The sequence below is a fragment of the Platalea leucorodia genome, assembly GCF_965183815.1.
Source record: "Platalea leucorodia genome assembly, chromosome: 1".
NCBI classification, from domain to species: domain Eukaryota; kingdom Metazoa; phylum Chordata; class Aves; order Pelecaniformes; family Threskiornithidae; genus Platalea; species Platalea leucorodia.
In genome coordinates, this window is record NC_138823.1 from 55,607,396 (window position 1) to 55,623,174 (window position 15,779).

Genomic DNA, 15,779 nt, shown 5'->3' on the forward strand with positions numbered 1-15,779 from the left:
TATGACATAATTTTGAACAAGGTCCACATATTAAAAGCAGTGAGAAGAAAGTATCTTCCTTTCTGCAGTTTTAGGGCCTTAAAATGATCACAGTACAAAAAAGCTTCTGAACTTTAACAGAAACCATGTAAATCTCCTGTATGGTATCATAAAACACTGTAGTTTGCAGAAGAATTCCACAGACCAATTAACTCCCCTCCTTAGAAAGCATACAGAATGGACTGAATTCTTTCATTGAACTCTATAGATTTAAAATAATTTCTAAACAGCTCTCTGGCATTTATGTACCATGCTATGAAATCTTAAAGGATTTCTCCAGAAAGGCTAAGAATAAAGAAGCCAGCACCTACCTCTTCATGCAGCTGATCAATTCCCCCTGATAAACTCAGAAGACTTTCTTTTGCTGTAGCTAATGAGTAAGTTGGATCTTCTCTAGGAACTATAGACCCCTACAGCAAATAAGAAGAAACGGCACGCTGTAATTTCAAGACTTTGTTCTGTGTCCAGAAAAGTTCTGGGAAGAAAATAACTATACATACTATTTAGATTATTTATATATCTTAAATTACTGATTTGCAAAGCACATAAGACGACATAAAGTAATTATGTACATACAGTTCATGCAAAGTGTGCCATTTCTTTAAATAAAGAAACAAGGATCCAGCCATGTTGTACTTTCAATCAAGTAATAAAAAGGAAGTATAATTTCTGCTTTCCTGATTCTCAATTTCACCACAGTCTGAGCTGCCCAAATAACCTACTTTGATAAGTTCCAAGGCCCATCGAATTAAATGCTTCCATCCAGTCTCACAGCTGCTCCTATTTCAGCAGCCCTCCAGATCCTCCCACCAATAAGAGAGAATAATAGGCTGTATTTGGCTTCAAGGTCACCTCAAAACTGCTCTATATGGCAATAAATAGGCCATTGTACCAATAAATAGGCCATGTGTATCATATTTGATACAGTCAAGGTCTGCAACAGTATACCACTTCTCTAAAGATGCAAAGAAACTTAAGACATCTCTTACAAAGTGAGCAAGTCTGGGAAAGGTTATTTTTAGATTTCAGATATTTCAGAGCCAATCACTGTAAATAGCATAATAAGTACCATTTTGCCCAACTTTTTAAAGAAGTAATACACAGGATCATCCAACAGCCGTGTGTCAAATGGAAATTTCAGTCTTTTCCTCAGCATGAGGAAAGAACGAGTGAAAGAGAAACAGAAGCTGAAGCTCTTGAGCCTCCTGGGTTAAAGCACAGCAAGGTTTCTTTAAAAGCCCAGTTCAAAAACCCAGAGTAGGACAGCAAGTATTTCTAAGTACGTCAGGAGGAGTAAAGCAGGAGGCTTTAACTAGAAAAACAGAACTACTGAAGTCAGATGAACTGGAGATGCAGAAGCAATGAGGAGTAGATGATCTGATTTGATAACTTTCTCATTATTGAAAGACCCACACTTAATGCATAGGAAAGAGGAAATATCCGAGTTACTGAGCAACCAGCATGAGGCAAAGACACAATACAGTACAGGGGACAGCCCTTCAGGGAAGATCTGTAATTCATATAAACAAATTTGAGGATTTTCTGGCTTCCAGCTGCAGTTACTTTGGTACAAGGCAAAAGGGAAGGTAATCTTTGATTAGCAAGAAAGAGGGGAATACCGGCTTCCAAACAGAGAAAAATTATGAGACTACCAACTTACCCTCAAGTTGTTTAAAGAACATTGTGGCCTTACATAAACAGACATGACATCATAGTCACAAGAGGTTTTAGATCACTATTAACATCCCACTTCCAAGAGAGTGACAGCTGGGTTTGATTCGATTTTAATACAAAAAAATGTACGTACTAAAGGAGAAACTAAAATTGCTTTTATTTTTACGTAAGATTTGACTTTTTTTTATGATTAAAGTGCTAAATAAAAGCTACATATTGAGTAATGTTTATAGTCCCAGAAGATGATGCTCCTATAGAAACACAAAACAATTACAGAAAGCAAGTCAATTGTGTCCTTCAAGTATTACAATAATTCGGTATGTCTATGCCTTATGACATAAAGGAAAGGAAGCATAACTGAAGCTTTGTAACTAAAAGGTTAGCAACTAAAAGTAAAGGATAAGAGTATTTCTGCTGAAACATAAACACATAATTTAATCAAGTTTGCCTTCAGATACTGTAATTATAAACATTTTGAAGTACATTGATTGGAATTCAGTCTGCCTTACATCTTAAATAGAAGAAATTTTAATTCAAACTCTTAATTTACTGAATTCAGCAGCAAAAGAAGGCTCACATTATTTTGATTTTGTTGTGATATGGTGGAATACAAAGATAGCTTTGTTTCTGTCTTAGAGCTTTGTCTTGCTTGACTTATCGCTGAGCAGACTCTTATCAATAAATGTGCATATTTTAGTGGTTGTGAAGTAGGGAGGATTCTGTTTATCTCTGGCTTTGTGCAGAGACCACATGAACTCAATCCTCAGCAACAATAAATGACCTAAAACCACAAAATGTGGTATTTCATGCTTTATTTAAGGGGGACAGGAGCTGGAAGGAAAGTTTGCCACAAGCAGCCTGAAAGTGTCCAACACTGAAACATTCTACCTGGCTTTTGTATCCTGAGATGGAGGACAGAGTAAGGCACTTGGACTGCCACACAGCCAAAAGGAAAGCGAACTGCTGCATCCCAGGCACCCTGGCTAATGGAGAAGCAGCCTACTGCTCTAGGGGAGGACTCTAGGAGAGTCCTAGGGGACTCTAGAGGAACAGCCTCAAGATCTATGCCTTGGCAGCAATTTAGCAAAGGGACCAAAAAGGGAAAAGACCTGGCCTGATGTTTCTATTTTACTGCTGAAGATTATTCCCTTTGCTTTCAGTAGGTCTCAGCCAGTCTTAGGGATGAACATAATCCAGGTGAAGCACATACATACAGCACATTCAATAATCACAGTGCTGATTGATTGAAAAATGTATTCATCCATTTATTTAAATGCTAGTACAACAAAGGAAAAGAAAGTAATACAGGCAGCTAAATAACTTAAGGTATATTTCTATACCAAACATAACGGTCTTAATCTGGTATCCACTTACACATACACACATTCAAGCCATGAACTTCAGGAGGGCTTCTGTTAAATTACTGGCATATGTGAGCGGCTGCAAGTTTTACTTTAAAGGTGTGACTAATTATTTCTACTATTTGTGCATTTATTTTACCTTCAGATGTTTTGTTGCATTCTCCAACTCTGACAATATCCCATAGGGCACACGGGCAACACCAGTGAGGTTCATTGAAAGTATGGCCTTGTTGAGGTTATCCAAACTGTTTAACAAAACTCCTGTGCAGTTGTCATCACAAGCTAAAAAAAAACCCAACAAAACCAAAAAGCCCCCAACATTTTAAGAGGAAAAAGCAATATTAGTATTAAAAAGAAGCCACCAAATACTGAAATTTATTTTGATTTCCACAGTATGTGCCTTCACCTTTTGAGTTAAGAGTGGTTAAGTATAATAATTTTGAGTATATAGGTGTGTAGTATTGCCTTCCCATTCCTGCCCCAATGACTGGACCTATTCCAAACATACTCTCCTTAGGTTAGCACACATTCAAGCCTTATTGATCCTGCTGGCTAGTGAGCTGCTTGCTGTATTATAACCTTATTGAGCCTATCTAGCTATATTGCTGTAGATCCAGGGTGATGCCACTGACACTCACCCAAACAGGTTAGGAAGACGGGAAATTCAAGCCTATAGTGGTGTAATTCCATTTATTACTTTGTGGGGTTTTTTTTTCCTTACTTACACAAAGCAAAATCTGAGTCCTAAATCCCAATTCTTTGTAAAAGCAGATTACTGTACTTGCTGTGTCTTTCTGCTATGCACCCTCTCATAAGGTATTACATGACTAATTATTGGTGGAGAATGCCTACATACCTGGGATAACTCCAAAAGTATTATTACAGCAACCTCACATGCAAAGGGTCAATGACATAGGAATTGAACATTATAAATAAAGGCATGCTACAGACAGCAAAAAAAGTATTAAAATTATATTTCCTTAAACTTGTCTGTACCACTAAGTAAGCCATGTTAAGGATTAACTGCTCGTCTGATGTTATGGTCTCTACTGTGGTTTCCTCTGTGTTCACAGAATGGTTGAGGTTGGAAGGGACCTCTGGAGATTATCTAGTCCAACCCCTCCCGTTTTACAGAGATATTAAGTTGTTAAGATTTCTTTCATTTCTTAGAAAGAATAGGGCCTGACATCATAAAACCATTCAAGGAATAATCGTGTGCCCATAAATATCACTGGAATAGACCAAAGCCCCTTGGGAAAGTAAGCCATTTACACAATACTTACAAACACAGTTGTCTTCCACAAGAAGATGTCTCGGTTCACACTCCTCACAGAGCTGTCCTGTCACACCTTGCTTACAGAGGCACTGGCCAGTTGCACGATCACAATTAACGTGAACAGAGCCACTTGGATTGCACTGACACGGATGGCAGCTGCCACCAGGAAGCTGAGGGTCACCATAATACCCAAGGGAGCACCTACACAGGGAGGAATGGGACACTGAACATCAGGGGATACTCATCATGAAATTAGGTGTTATATTTATCTTTGAGAACAACTGATAGGTTTTTAATTAATGGCTTCTTAACAGTAACTAGCAAACCACTCTAAGTCCTTCAGCACTCATTCATATATTTATTTATGAGCACTGAATAATCCATTCCAAGTACAAATATGGCTCATATTAATCAAACTGTCCTTGGGAGTTGGGGATAAATGGGGACATCATGTGTAACTCACCTTTCGCAGTATTGTCCTTCATATCCTGGGAGACAAGCATCACACTGGTAATCCTGAACACCTTTCAGGACACAAGTGGGACTAAAACTGGAGGAAGGATAAACAAATACCTGCTAGCACATAAACGGAAGACCATACAGATAACACCTTCAGCCACAGGTTAAATATTGTAAGCAACAGCATCCCCTGCTCAATCTGATGCAGTGTTCTAGAATTTGTACTTTAAATTATTTGTTTCTTAAAAAGTTTGCTTTCCCAATGTGACTCCATTACTGTATAACATGCTAAAGCACCTTATGGCCTTCCTTTTAAAACATAAGACAATGAAAAATGGATGCTGCATGATATGGCTATAGTATACAACTAACTGAGACTTGCATGAGAACATGAGAGTTGCTAGACTCTTACTCTGATTCAATTACCCAAAGGCAAACAACGAATATGCTTTTCAAGCTTCTGGCGAAAAAACAGCCTGCACAGCATTTTGATTTTCAAAATATGAAGTTAACTGTTCCTCTACCAAACAAACAGATGTATAAATTTCAAACAAAAGAGGACTTGTTCTTCCCCTAGGACTGATCTCATGAAAAGTTTCTGCATTGACTGGAGATGGCCTGAATCTTTGTAAACACAAAAGCATTGTTTTTCGAATTAAGAGACCGACCCACATTTGAAACTAAACCATGTCAGAGCAGCTTACTCCATTATCTATAAAACATTCTATGTGGCATTCCATGAGAAACAATTGACTTATCTATCAGTTAACCTCTTTATTTTAAAACCTCACAGAGTTACCACTAGCTGTGAACAACTCAGAATGTAAGCTTCATTTACTAAAATAGGTAGCTTTCAAATGTCTAAAAATTAAGACCATGTAATGATACCCAACACCTGTTGTCATAGCGTAGGGGCAGTAGGAGATGGGATATACAGCACAAGAAATCCAGAATGCTAAAATGTACATTGGATTTAATAAGTTCTGGTTACCTAACAGGGTTGGCTCTTGGACAGGCACAAAGAGCGCAGTCGTTGACAGATCCAATTACTTTCCCATAGTAGCCCGGGGCACAAGCACTGCAGTAATCACCAACTGTGTTATCTCTGCAGTTCTGATACACAAAAAGAAATTCAGACAGTTTAAAACAACAACAAACAAGAAAAACTTTATCTTCCCCCCAATCAATAAATGTACACAGTTTCCGACAATCATCTCTAAATGTCACTACCCATTGGTCAGCATTCTCTGAGTGGAGGAACCTTTTATGCAAAAATAAGCAGAATACCAGCATATTTTCTCTTATGTGAATGCCCCCTCAGGCAGGCTGACCTAATTTCTCTTCTAAATTTCCATTAAGGTTTATATATTTCTGCTTCTATTAATCCAATTCAGGCCAGGAAATCAAAGCACAAAGCAAAAAATCCTCAAAAAAAAAAAAAAAAAAAGAGTAGTAACTGATGGAAAAATTAAACAGGATACCTGGATGAAAAATATAAGTTTCATTGTTTCAGCAAATGAATTTAAATGCTATAAACCAAGGAGCATCCAGTTAGGATACACAGACACTACATTTAATTTGTCAGCAGTACTGATCAACAGCCAGTGCTATTAATATTAAAACACTAAATTGGTATTATAAACATAATGTAACTGACTAGTCCCCTAAGTGAATAAAATTCAGTTTCTCCTTTTTTTTTTTTTTCTTTGTTTCTTTTCCTTTTTCTTGATTCATATTCTTGTGAGTGTGTATATTTTAGAGGTTAGTTGAAGACAGTAAGCAGCAGCAGTGCAGCCTCCTATTGTATGGGAGCAGAAGTCAGAGGTGAAAACCATCTCTTTTGCATACACTGCTCAGCCAGAAATTCTAAGTAGTAACCTCAACATGTAGGTGACTTGCCAGCCCTACAAAGAGAAGCTGAGAGGAATAATGATTGGTATTCACTACTGTGAAAGAAAGACCTATGTATTTTGGCCTTGTAGAAATGAGAACCACAGTTTCTAATCATGAGACACATACCTTAGGACAAACCTGAAAACAAAAGAATGGTTTACAAAAGCCTGAAGGACTAAGGAAACTCACTTTAAAAACTGACTTCAAGAATGAATTCAGCAGAAGTTGACTTTGAACTAACCAACTGACCATTGGAAAAATAAAGCAACTGAAAAAACTTTAGGAAAGAATATTGAGCCATACCAGAGAACAGACTTAATGTGCCTTATTTAGTTAGCTGAGAATTTGCTGTCCACAGGGCTGTCAGCCCACAGGAGAGCAGCAATGTGTTAGTCAGATGTGGCCCCTCTTTGCAACCTTTGCAAATTAACTTAGCTGAGGCATATCTTTATACTACTTTAGTCTCTGGGAGTTGAAAAAGTCTCACTTAAAGCTGCCCAGAGGATTCTCTTCCTGAGAGACGAAGAATTCGACTTTGACTTAATCTGTGCTGTGGTATGGCTTACTGCTTTCTTTACTTCTTTTTTGTGTGACTAAGAAGACCTTGGCCAGACTAAGGACAGAAGCCCAAAAAGTCTCACAGAAAAACAGATAAAGTGAACTGATACACAAGTTATTTTTAAAGTAAAATTAAAACTAAAATAATTAATTATTTTGAAAGTGTTAGTGCCCAAAAAGCTTGATAATTTTACTGAATGGACCCTAAGGGAAATACTACTCAGATTTTCCATTTTTCACAGTTGGGGGGGAAATTATACTTCATACAAATAGTACAGCCATATACTTCTCCCAGAAACTTCTTCCATAGGTTACTGCCATTGTATGTTCAGGTGAAACCAATAGAAAAATGTATAAATTGTACATACCAAGCACTTTCCAGTTTCAGGATCGCAGGTTTCACTGTGGTTGTTGCACTGACAAGGCACACAAGGTACTATCAGAGTGTGAGGCTCTTTTACACTGAGTTCTGTATGTTTTCCCCTGTAGTATCCTGGAGCACAGCTCTATTTGTATGGGGAGTAAAATAAAAAAAAAAAAAAAAGATCACAGCTATCAACAGTTACAAACAACTTTAAAAAGTTACTTAAATGGCTTTTAATTATCTCACTAGTAGACACACAAAAAGGATTCAAGGATTCTGTACCTGACAGGACAATCCAGCATAACCAGCAGGACATCTACATTGCTCTACAAGACGAGCTCTAGCTCTGCCTAGATGCATTTCTTCAAACTTCACTGCAATTTCCATTGAGATATTTGCAATTCTACAGGATATATGCAGAAGAGAGCATGAACATCTAGAGAAGTCCTAGCACCAAAACTGAGATCCAAACATTTTTATGCTTCAAGGTCAGGGCTACCATACATAATCTCCCATGATCCCCTTTTCCCCATGCAAATATCTCAATTAAATCTGAAGATTATTTACTTATTTACAGGATTTCAGGACCTACAGCAAACAAATCAGAAGTACTTCAAAGTAATATAGGTTGATTCCCATTGGTCTGCAAAACTTGACAAACCCACCATGCAAGAGTATGTATTTCTGCCTCAGAAACACTAGACAGAAATATATCTGTTTTGTCCCACAAATTTTTGGACAGAGCTAACAAAAAGATAGTTGAGGGCATGTGAATCCAAAATAATCCCAAATCTGGAGGTGGAACCACACTTCTTCACAGCTGTGAAGATGTGCAGACATTGGGTTTTCATTGGATGAATCTCTGCTTGTCTTGTTAGTTTCCAAACTGAGAGATGCAATGACTATATATCCCATCTCCTCCTTCTCATTAGTAACCTAGTTCTGTTCAAAACGGCAGTAAAATGCTACCATTCTGAGGTGGGAATATTTTACTACCACTGCCCAGAGTGCATAAAGCTACAGGAGAGACCTAGATTGGTACAAACCCAAGAACTCAGGGGACCATGTGTTTCAATTGAAAAAAACAAACAAAAATTTCAATACTCATAAAAATAAGACGGGAAAGAAATAATTTAGAAAACATCTAACTATATCATTCATCCTGCAGAACACCGCATCAGCCTGTAAGGCTCTGTGCTTCTTTATGGGCTTTTCTATTTAAGTGAGCAGCAGAGACATTTAGTGTTTCACAGAAAGAATTAAAGAGGGATTCTGCTGCTGTTAAAGGTCATAAATATTTTCTTATCAGAGGAAGAACAAAAGTCATAAATAGGAAATAGGAAATTTCTGTAACTTGAGTTAAATCTTTACTATATAGCTCATTTGGGACTATTTCTAGGTTAAATTAGAGTAAATGCAATATAACAAGTAAATGGAATCAGAGATTGCTTTACCTGCTTTGCTGCAATCCTTGGCCATAAGCTGCCTTGATAAGGATGTATTCAACATTGCTTAGCACAGACATGAAGTCAGAACGTAAGACAGGCTCATCAGACACAGAGTTAAAATACTTCCAAGAATCCTAGGGAAACATACCACATATTATTAAAACCATGAATGTTCAAGCTCACTTCAAGGTAATACTCTGCTCCTTCTTATGTGTTCTTTCAGAGATGCAGTCACAGTGACTGTGTCTAAACTCTAGGTCCCAGAAAATCCAAAGTCTTGGTCCATGTTAGAACGAGACATGGTTTTATATCATTTCTCCTCTCCTTCCTTGCACTCAACTTCCATGACCAGTTTCTACAGGAAAGTAGTCCAGGCCTGCATGGCATAGCTTTTTGCGGCTAAATCTGGAGAATCTAGACAGTCAAAAGATCAGAACTTCACAGCACTCATTTTACATGCAGTTAGAAACAGCTCCTGTAACTGCGTCCTGCCTCCTGTCAAGAAGAGAGACTAGATCTCACCTCAGCCCCAGTCAGCAGAGAGTCCCAGAGACCAAAGGAGGTCATCATTGTCTCCTCTGGGAGCACTACTCAGTGGGCACTACTCAGTGGGCACTACTGTAACTTACTGCTCCTGCTAGGCTAAGATTCGTGTCCCATATGCTGCTCCTGGGCTGTGAGTGAAACATACAGACTACAACATACAGAGACTGCTTGAGAGTGACAATACCTGGCTGCCTGCCATTTATCACTGAAATCTGAGTCTGTGTTTGAAAAGCTTGCCACAGCAACACCTTCAGCACTTCCAAAAGAGGAAACGATGTCAAAATGTTATTTGCTGCTATAGCACTATATTCCCAGCCATTTTTTCCCTAAAATAGATGCATTTTAATCCAAGCACTATTTACTCAGCGTATTTGAAATCAGATATGCATTTTTCAAAGTATTTTATTAAATATATAGAGCTTTTCCGTAAAAGCTCATAGAAGAAAGGAAATATTTCCACACCAATGTTTTGGCTTACCTCCTTCATTTCTACTTCCTTGTCAGTTCTTACTCCGTTTTCTGGAGAAGGGATGTCTACATAGATGACCAGCTTGCTGGTGTGACCTCCTTTCATTAGAATCTGTGGCTCAAAATTTGAGGTTCCAAAGCCATCCAAAGCATAAAAAGCAACAGTATATCTCAGCTTCCCTCCATAGGCCATGAGCTGTTTGGATAAAAAATTATTACTTTTATTTATTCCAAGGATAGAGCTACTAACTGAAAATGTTTTAACATCATTGCAAGACTTGAAAACTGTCAGTTCTTTGAAGAATTGGCAATAAAACATGAAAATTGACTTAAACTCAACGGTTTTTGCACCAAGGTTAAATGCATATTTCTAATAAGCAGGCTCAGTTTCTTCTTTTAGGCCCTTTCAAGGTGTGCACTCAATTTTCATTTAATTCCCAAGCAACAGAGATTCCATGATCTATATAGTGAATCTAGCATCAAGGCTGAAAACTCTTTCAGGTTTCTAAAGTAAAATTGAATACATCACTCTTTCCCCTTATACGATCTCTGAAGAGTAACATGGTAATTAAATATGGGTGTCACCAATTTACAGTGTCAAGAAAAATCTCATTAGAAAAGAGTAATGTAAACATATTGTTTATGCTTGCTACAAATAAGTTCAGTCACTGAATATTTATAATATTATGACCTACAAGAATAGAACTAACACAGAAAAATGTTATGAAGATAAAGTGACTATTATACAATAAAGAAGTGACTATTAGAAAACAGAGAAATTACCTTACCTGGTCTCCCTGAAACTGCTCTGGTAACCTCCAGTAAAATGTTTCTGTATTTAAGTATTTTCTGACTATAACAGCATCCAGTAAAACATCAGGAAATTGCGAAAATACTCCTTCTACTGTTCCAGTCAGGTTACTCTGAGCTACTACATGCAGAATGGACTGATCTGGAGTTAAGGTGATCTGCAACACAAAGAGCAAAAGACTCATTCAACAAAAAAATTCTATCTCAGTGTAATATACTGTTAAACAGTTTTAGCTGCTTTGAGATAGTCAATAGTCCATCTTAGAGTAATAAATGCCCAAATCAAAAAATTGGGAAACGTGTTTGATACTTATTTTTTTAAAAAGCGAAGAGTGAAACACAAGGTTTCAGAAATAGGACTATGACCACTTCCCATTTGCTTTCTTTTTTGTTCTGCCATATACCACCGCCTCCATAAGCTAGCCAATTACATTCAGCCTGATTCATGAAATGTATGCAACCCTAGGCACACCAGTGTGGTACTTAACATGACGATAACACCAAACTGTGTCTGTATATTTATGTCACTTTACTTACAGGAATTCTCACATGATCTTCCAGTTCCGAACAAAATGTGGACATCCCAAAACAGAAGCACGGAGTACAACCTAGTACACTGTTAGCAGACAGAGCAAAAGTTCCAGGTTTACACTCACTGCACTGTAGACCAAATACATTTTCCTGGAGGAAATAAAAAAAGCATAACAGCACACTCATGTTACTTTGCTAGCTGAATGAAAGATGGTTCTTTTGGGAAGAAAAACTAGTTGCTAGGTAAACTACGTAACAGGAAGTCAATTATTATATCTTTTCTGTTTTACTATGCAGTACATTTTTTTTTTTTTTTCATTATTTTCATTGTTTTCCAATGCTGGAAACATGGAACGTTCAAGCTAAACTCATGTATTTGAATTTCTAGCAAAAATTAGCAGCTACACATTTTCATTCAAGACAGAAAAATCTTCCCCTGCCTCCCATCTGGAAAATGGGCTCTCAAAGCCAAAGAAACTGCTCAGTATGAATAGGAATTGGGGGACGTATTCCCAAATGTCTGTTTTTGCACTCAATTACCAACTGGTAAGTCCAACTTGAAGAAACACCCAAAACTACAGTCAGTGCCCGCTGGCACCTTTAACTAGAAGATTGGAGAGAGACCTATGAAGACATACATTTGTTGCCTTGAAGTAAATTCTTTTCTATCACTCAGTCTTTCAAGAACAGATTCCCACCTTTTCAGAAATATCTATACTACTAAATCTCTGTATTTAATGCTTCCTTTTTTATACAAGAATGTCAATGCAGACTTCACTATTAGCAATATACATGAGTTATTTTTAAGCGGTGCCTTTGGCTATAGCATAGGAAACAAATTTGAACTTGCAACATAACCGCATTTCAGAAAATGTTGAGATTCTCCATTTTGTATTTATTGGTTTCTTCCTATCATTATCATTTGGATTTTCAAAAGAGCAGGCTATATCTCCTGAATCAATGTGCTGTTCCCAAACCTAATAAAACCATGTGTGTAAGAGCAGAAAAAAAAAACTTCTCTGTATTTCATTTTGTCTATTTGTATAATGAGGATAAGAATATAATAGCTTTTTCACTGGAGTTTTCTAACATTTAATTAGTTTTTTAAAATGCTTTCACATCTAGGATGGAAAAAGCTGTAGAAGTGCTGTCTGTCTATCTCTACATAGAGAATGAAATAATTCATTGCCAAAACAGCATGTAGAGAATTTATGCTTTTAAGAAAAAAAAAAAAGCTTTTTATCAGAGATTGTCTGCTCATAAACTTCAAGATGATACCAATTAATGTGACCTGCACTATGAAGTGCAACTCTTGCAGCAAAGTATTCCTAGACTCTCTGAAGGAATAGCTTTCCCTGGCTTGAGGTAGAAACATTTTCTCTGTATTGCTCATTGCATCAGAATACTTTTATCTATTATAGCTAGTTCTTCACCAATGTTCTATGTGTAGTGAGAAAAAAAACCTTTTAAATAGCAGCTAAGAAATAATGCATATGAGTTATGCTATTATCATTGGAACTATTTGCAAGGCAAAATGCAACTGTAGAAAAAAGCAAGTGGGATGAATAAAACACATAAAAATTGTACCATTAAAATGGTTCATACAGTATTGTTCTTGGTATCAGAAGGCATTTACATCATACAGAGAAATATAGTGACACTGAAGTTGTTAACAGCATTCTCATATACTTAACAAGACTTTTACAAATTTTGTCCCAGAACTCATGGTGAGTGCTTTGTCCTATTCAAAAGGAGGCAGACAAAAATCTAGAAGCAAAAGGAAAATCAAGACAAATGCATGCTCATTCATTTCTACCTTACAATACTAATCCACAAAAAAGATGACTCTGAATATACTACAAGAATGATGTGGTTACACTTAATACAGAATAAACACATGGATCCCACATTGAGCAAATGCAATCTATTTGAATTTAGGACTGCAGTGAGACCACAGTAGTGAAATATGCCAAATCCTGTACAAGACTAGAAAGACATCATTCATTTTCCTATCATCAGATGTACAGTGGCTATTTTGCAAATTTAGCAAGGATTCAGCATTTGTTAGGTAGAAATGACTTTTTGTGATTAGGGTCTTGATCCTGACTTCTTAACACACATCCACATCAAATTCAATGAATTCTGTCTAAAAGAGAACTACAGTACTGTGCCACAATAATTTTATGACCACAAGCTGGAAATAAAATTACCTGGCTATGTAAAACAAAACACAGGGAGGTAGGAGAGACAAACTGTCTAGTATTATCACAGGAATTTCTGAGAACTGAAATAACAACCCCATGTTGGTAAAGTCGCTCTCTCTTCTTCCTACAGCTGTGTTGTGTCTGTCCAAAGTGGGGAACATCTTCTCACAGTTTTTAACCCCGCTGACTAATAATAAGACCTGTTTAGCACTGGCACAGAAAATCCTTTAGGGGTCATTTAGGTGTACTCAGAAATGTCTCAAAGAAGGGATGCAGATTGCCTTTTGAAGTCCTTTCAGCCCTACACCTTCCATGACTTTTATATAATAAATGTCCAGAAAACCCCAATGCTGTCTGTCCCAAAAGCGTCTGAATACTTCATTACCTTGCAGGTACAGATGCCAGTTTCTTCTTCGCAACCACAAAGTCCTTCAGCGTCATCACACATCTCTGCTTTGGTTCCACTCAAATCACAATCACAGGCAACACAGTCCGGGTAGTCCCTGTAGCCTAATGCACACCTGGAACAGTCTTGTCCTCCAAATTCAACTTTGCACTGGCATTGACCCGTCAATACATCACACTGGAGACTGGTTGAACCAGTGTTGCTACAGTTGCAAGCCTTAGATGAAAAGAAGAAATATTCATAAGTAGCAGATCTTTAAAGACAATTTTATTACAACAGAAACAGCATAGTAAATTTAGAGTGGCCCTTGAAACTCAATGTTTGTCAACAATTACTATACAATAATAAAAGGGAAGAACTTCCACATAGAAATGGGGTTGTTTGGGTTGTATTTGAACAAAAAGAACTGCATTTCCAGTAAACAGTGGATGGCAAAAAGTAAGAAGCTTTGTTGATTCCCAAATCTGGATCAGGAATCAAAGGAGTTGAAGGAACCTGTTCCAGAAAAAAAAAAAAAAATCCAAAGGATTTTATTTAAAATACTATGTATTGAGTGCAGCAAGTAAAACAACGTTATGTAAATGTTGGATGAAAAAAAATCTGTAAGTACAATAATTTTATAAATATGATAGAAAGAAAAATCTTAATATGGACATTCTTTTAAGATTTCAAGAAGCATTAATAGGGTCTACATCTTGCTCAAGCTTCATTTACTATTTGATAATGAACCAAGAATCTCATTGCATCCAAAGGTGGGAAGCTCAGCACGCACTGCCGCTCTGTTCCCTGGCAATGCCCATCCTTCATTATGCAATCAATAATGTGAACCTATTATTCAAATATACAAAGTGGATGTACTTAACTTGTCCTTCTTTTTTGAAGCAGACTGGATCTAATCTTCAATCTTAATTTCATATCTGTGGTTACTTAATAAGTCCAATTTTGCTCTGTGGTTATTTCTAACAGTGCAGGCAAAAAGTACATTCCATCTATCATCACCTGACTGTGAGCATTTTCCCTGAGTCTTCTTTCCCATCATCTCTCTGAGATGAAAAACCTTACATTGTAGAGCACTCTACACAGAGACCCACAAAATCTATTAGCATCACTAAGTATCCTTTATCATCCTTCACAAGTTTGCTGCTCACCATCTGTATTAAGCAGTTTTTACACTAGCAGCAAGCACTATGTCCTACACTGCCTAGTCTAAAACAATTAATGACCAAAAAAGCTGACAGCTTTGGCTCCCAGATACCATTAAAGGTCTACAGCTCTGAACATCAAACCCTATTTTAAGAATCATAATAAAAGAAATAATTTGCATGTACTTCAATCTCTATCTATGTATGATACACAGAAATAAGGACTTTCTTTTTTCATCACAGGTACAATTAACTGTGCTGCAGCACACTTGGAAAGGGTCATCAGCAAAACACGAATACAGCTCTGCTCCACCACTACACCCAGAAACGGATGCTGAATACCAAGAAAACTGCAAGAAATGGAGCCAGATGAAGTATCCCACTAATTCAGTTTGTGTTGCAAAAACAGACCAGCTGGGTTTCTGATTGATAGCATCGTTTCATCCATGTAGAGAGCATGCAAGAGCCCTTCCAGGGTTCGCCAGTAGACATTGCACTGGATCTCAACCTGCCACAGCTGACTATTCAGCACGGGGGAGCCTCTGTTGGGACTGTTACCTGCAGATCACAGTATTGTTTGTTGCATCAAGAAAGTAACTA

At 37.3% G+C, this 15,779-nt stretch overlaps 1 protein-coding gene across 1 annotated transcript in view; it reads right to left on the minus strand.

The window, feature by feature from the left end:
- LAMA1 (laminin subunit alpha 1) overlaps positions 1-15,779 on the minus strand; it is a gene marked incomplete at both ends in the record, with an annotated part of 106,597 nt that overhangs the window by 31,473 nt on the left and 59,345 nt on the right. Inside the window, 12 exons of the mRNA XM_082329035.1 lie at positions 351-449; positions 3,214-3,356; positions 4,358-4,551; positions 4,814-4,900; positions 5,801-5,922; positions 7,629-7,766; positions 7,907-8,027; positions 9,079-9,206; positions 10,097-10,282; positions 10,875-11,054; positions 11,434-11,577; positions 14,017-14,253. Coding sequence (XP_082185161.1) covers positions 351-449; positions 3,214-3,356; positions 4,358-4,551; positions 4,814-4,900; positions 5,801-5,922; positions 7,629-7,766; positions 7,907-8,027; positions 9,079-9,206; positions 10,097-10,282; positions 10,875-11,054; positions 11,434-11,577; positions 14,017-14,253 — 1,779 coding nt within the window. The remainder of the gene's footprint in view (positions 1-350; positions 450-3,213; positions 3,357-4,357; positions 4,552-4,813; positions 4,901-5,800; positions 5,923-7,628; positions 7,767-7,906; positions 8,028-9,078; positions 9,207-10,096; positions 10,283-10,874; positions 11,055-11,433; positions 11,578-14,016; positions 14,254-15,779) is intronic.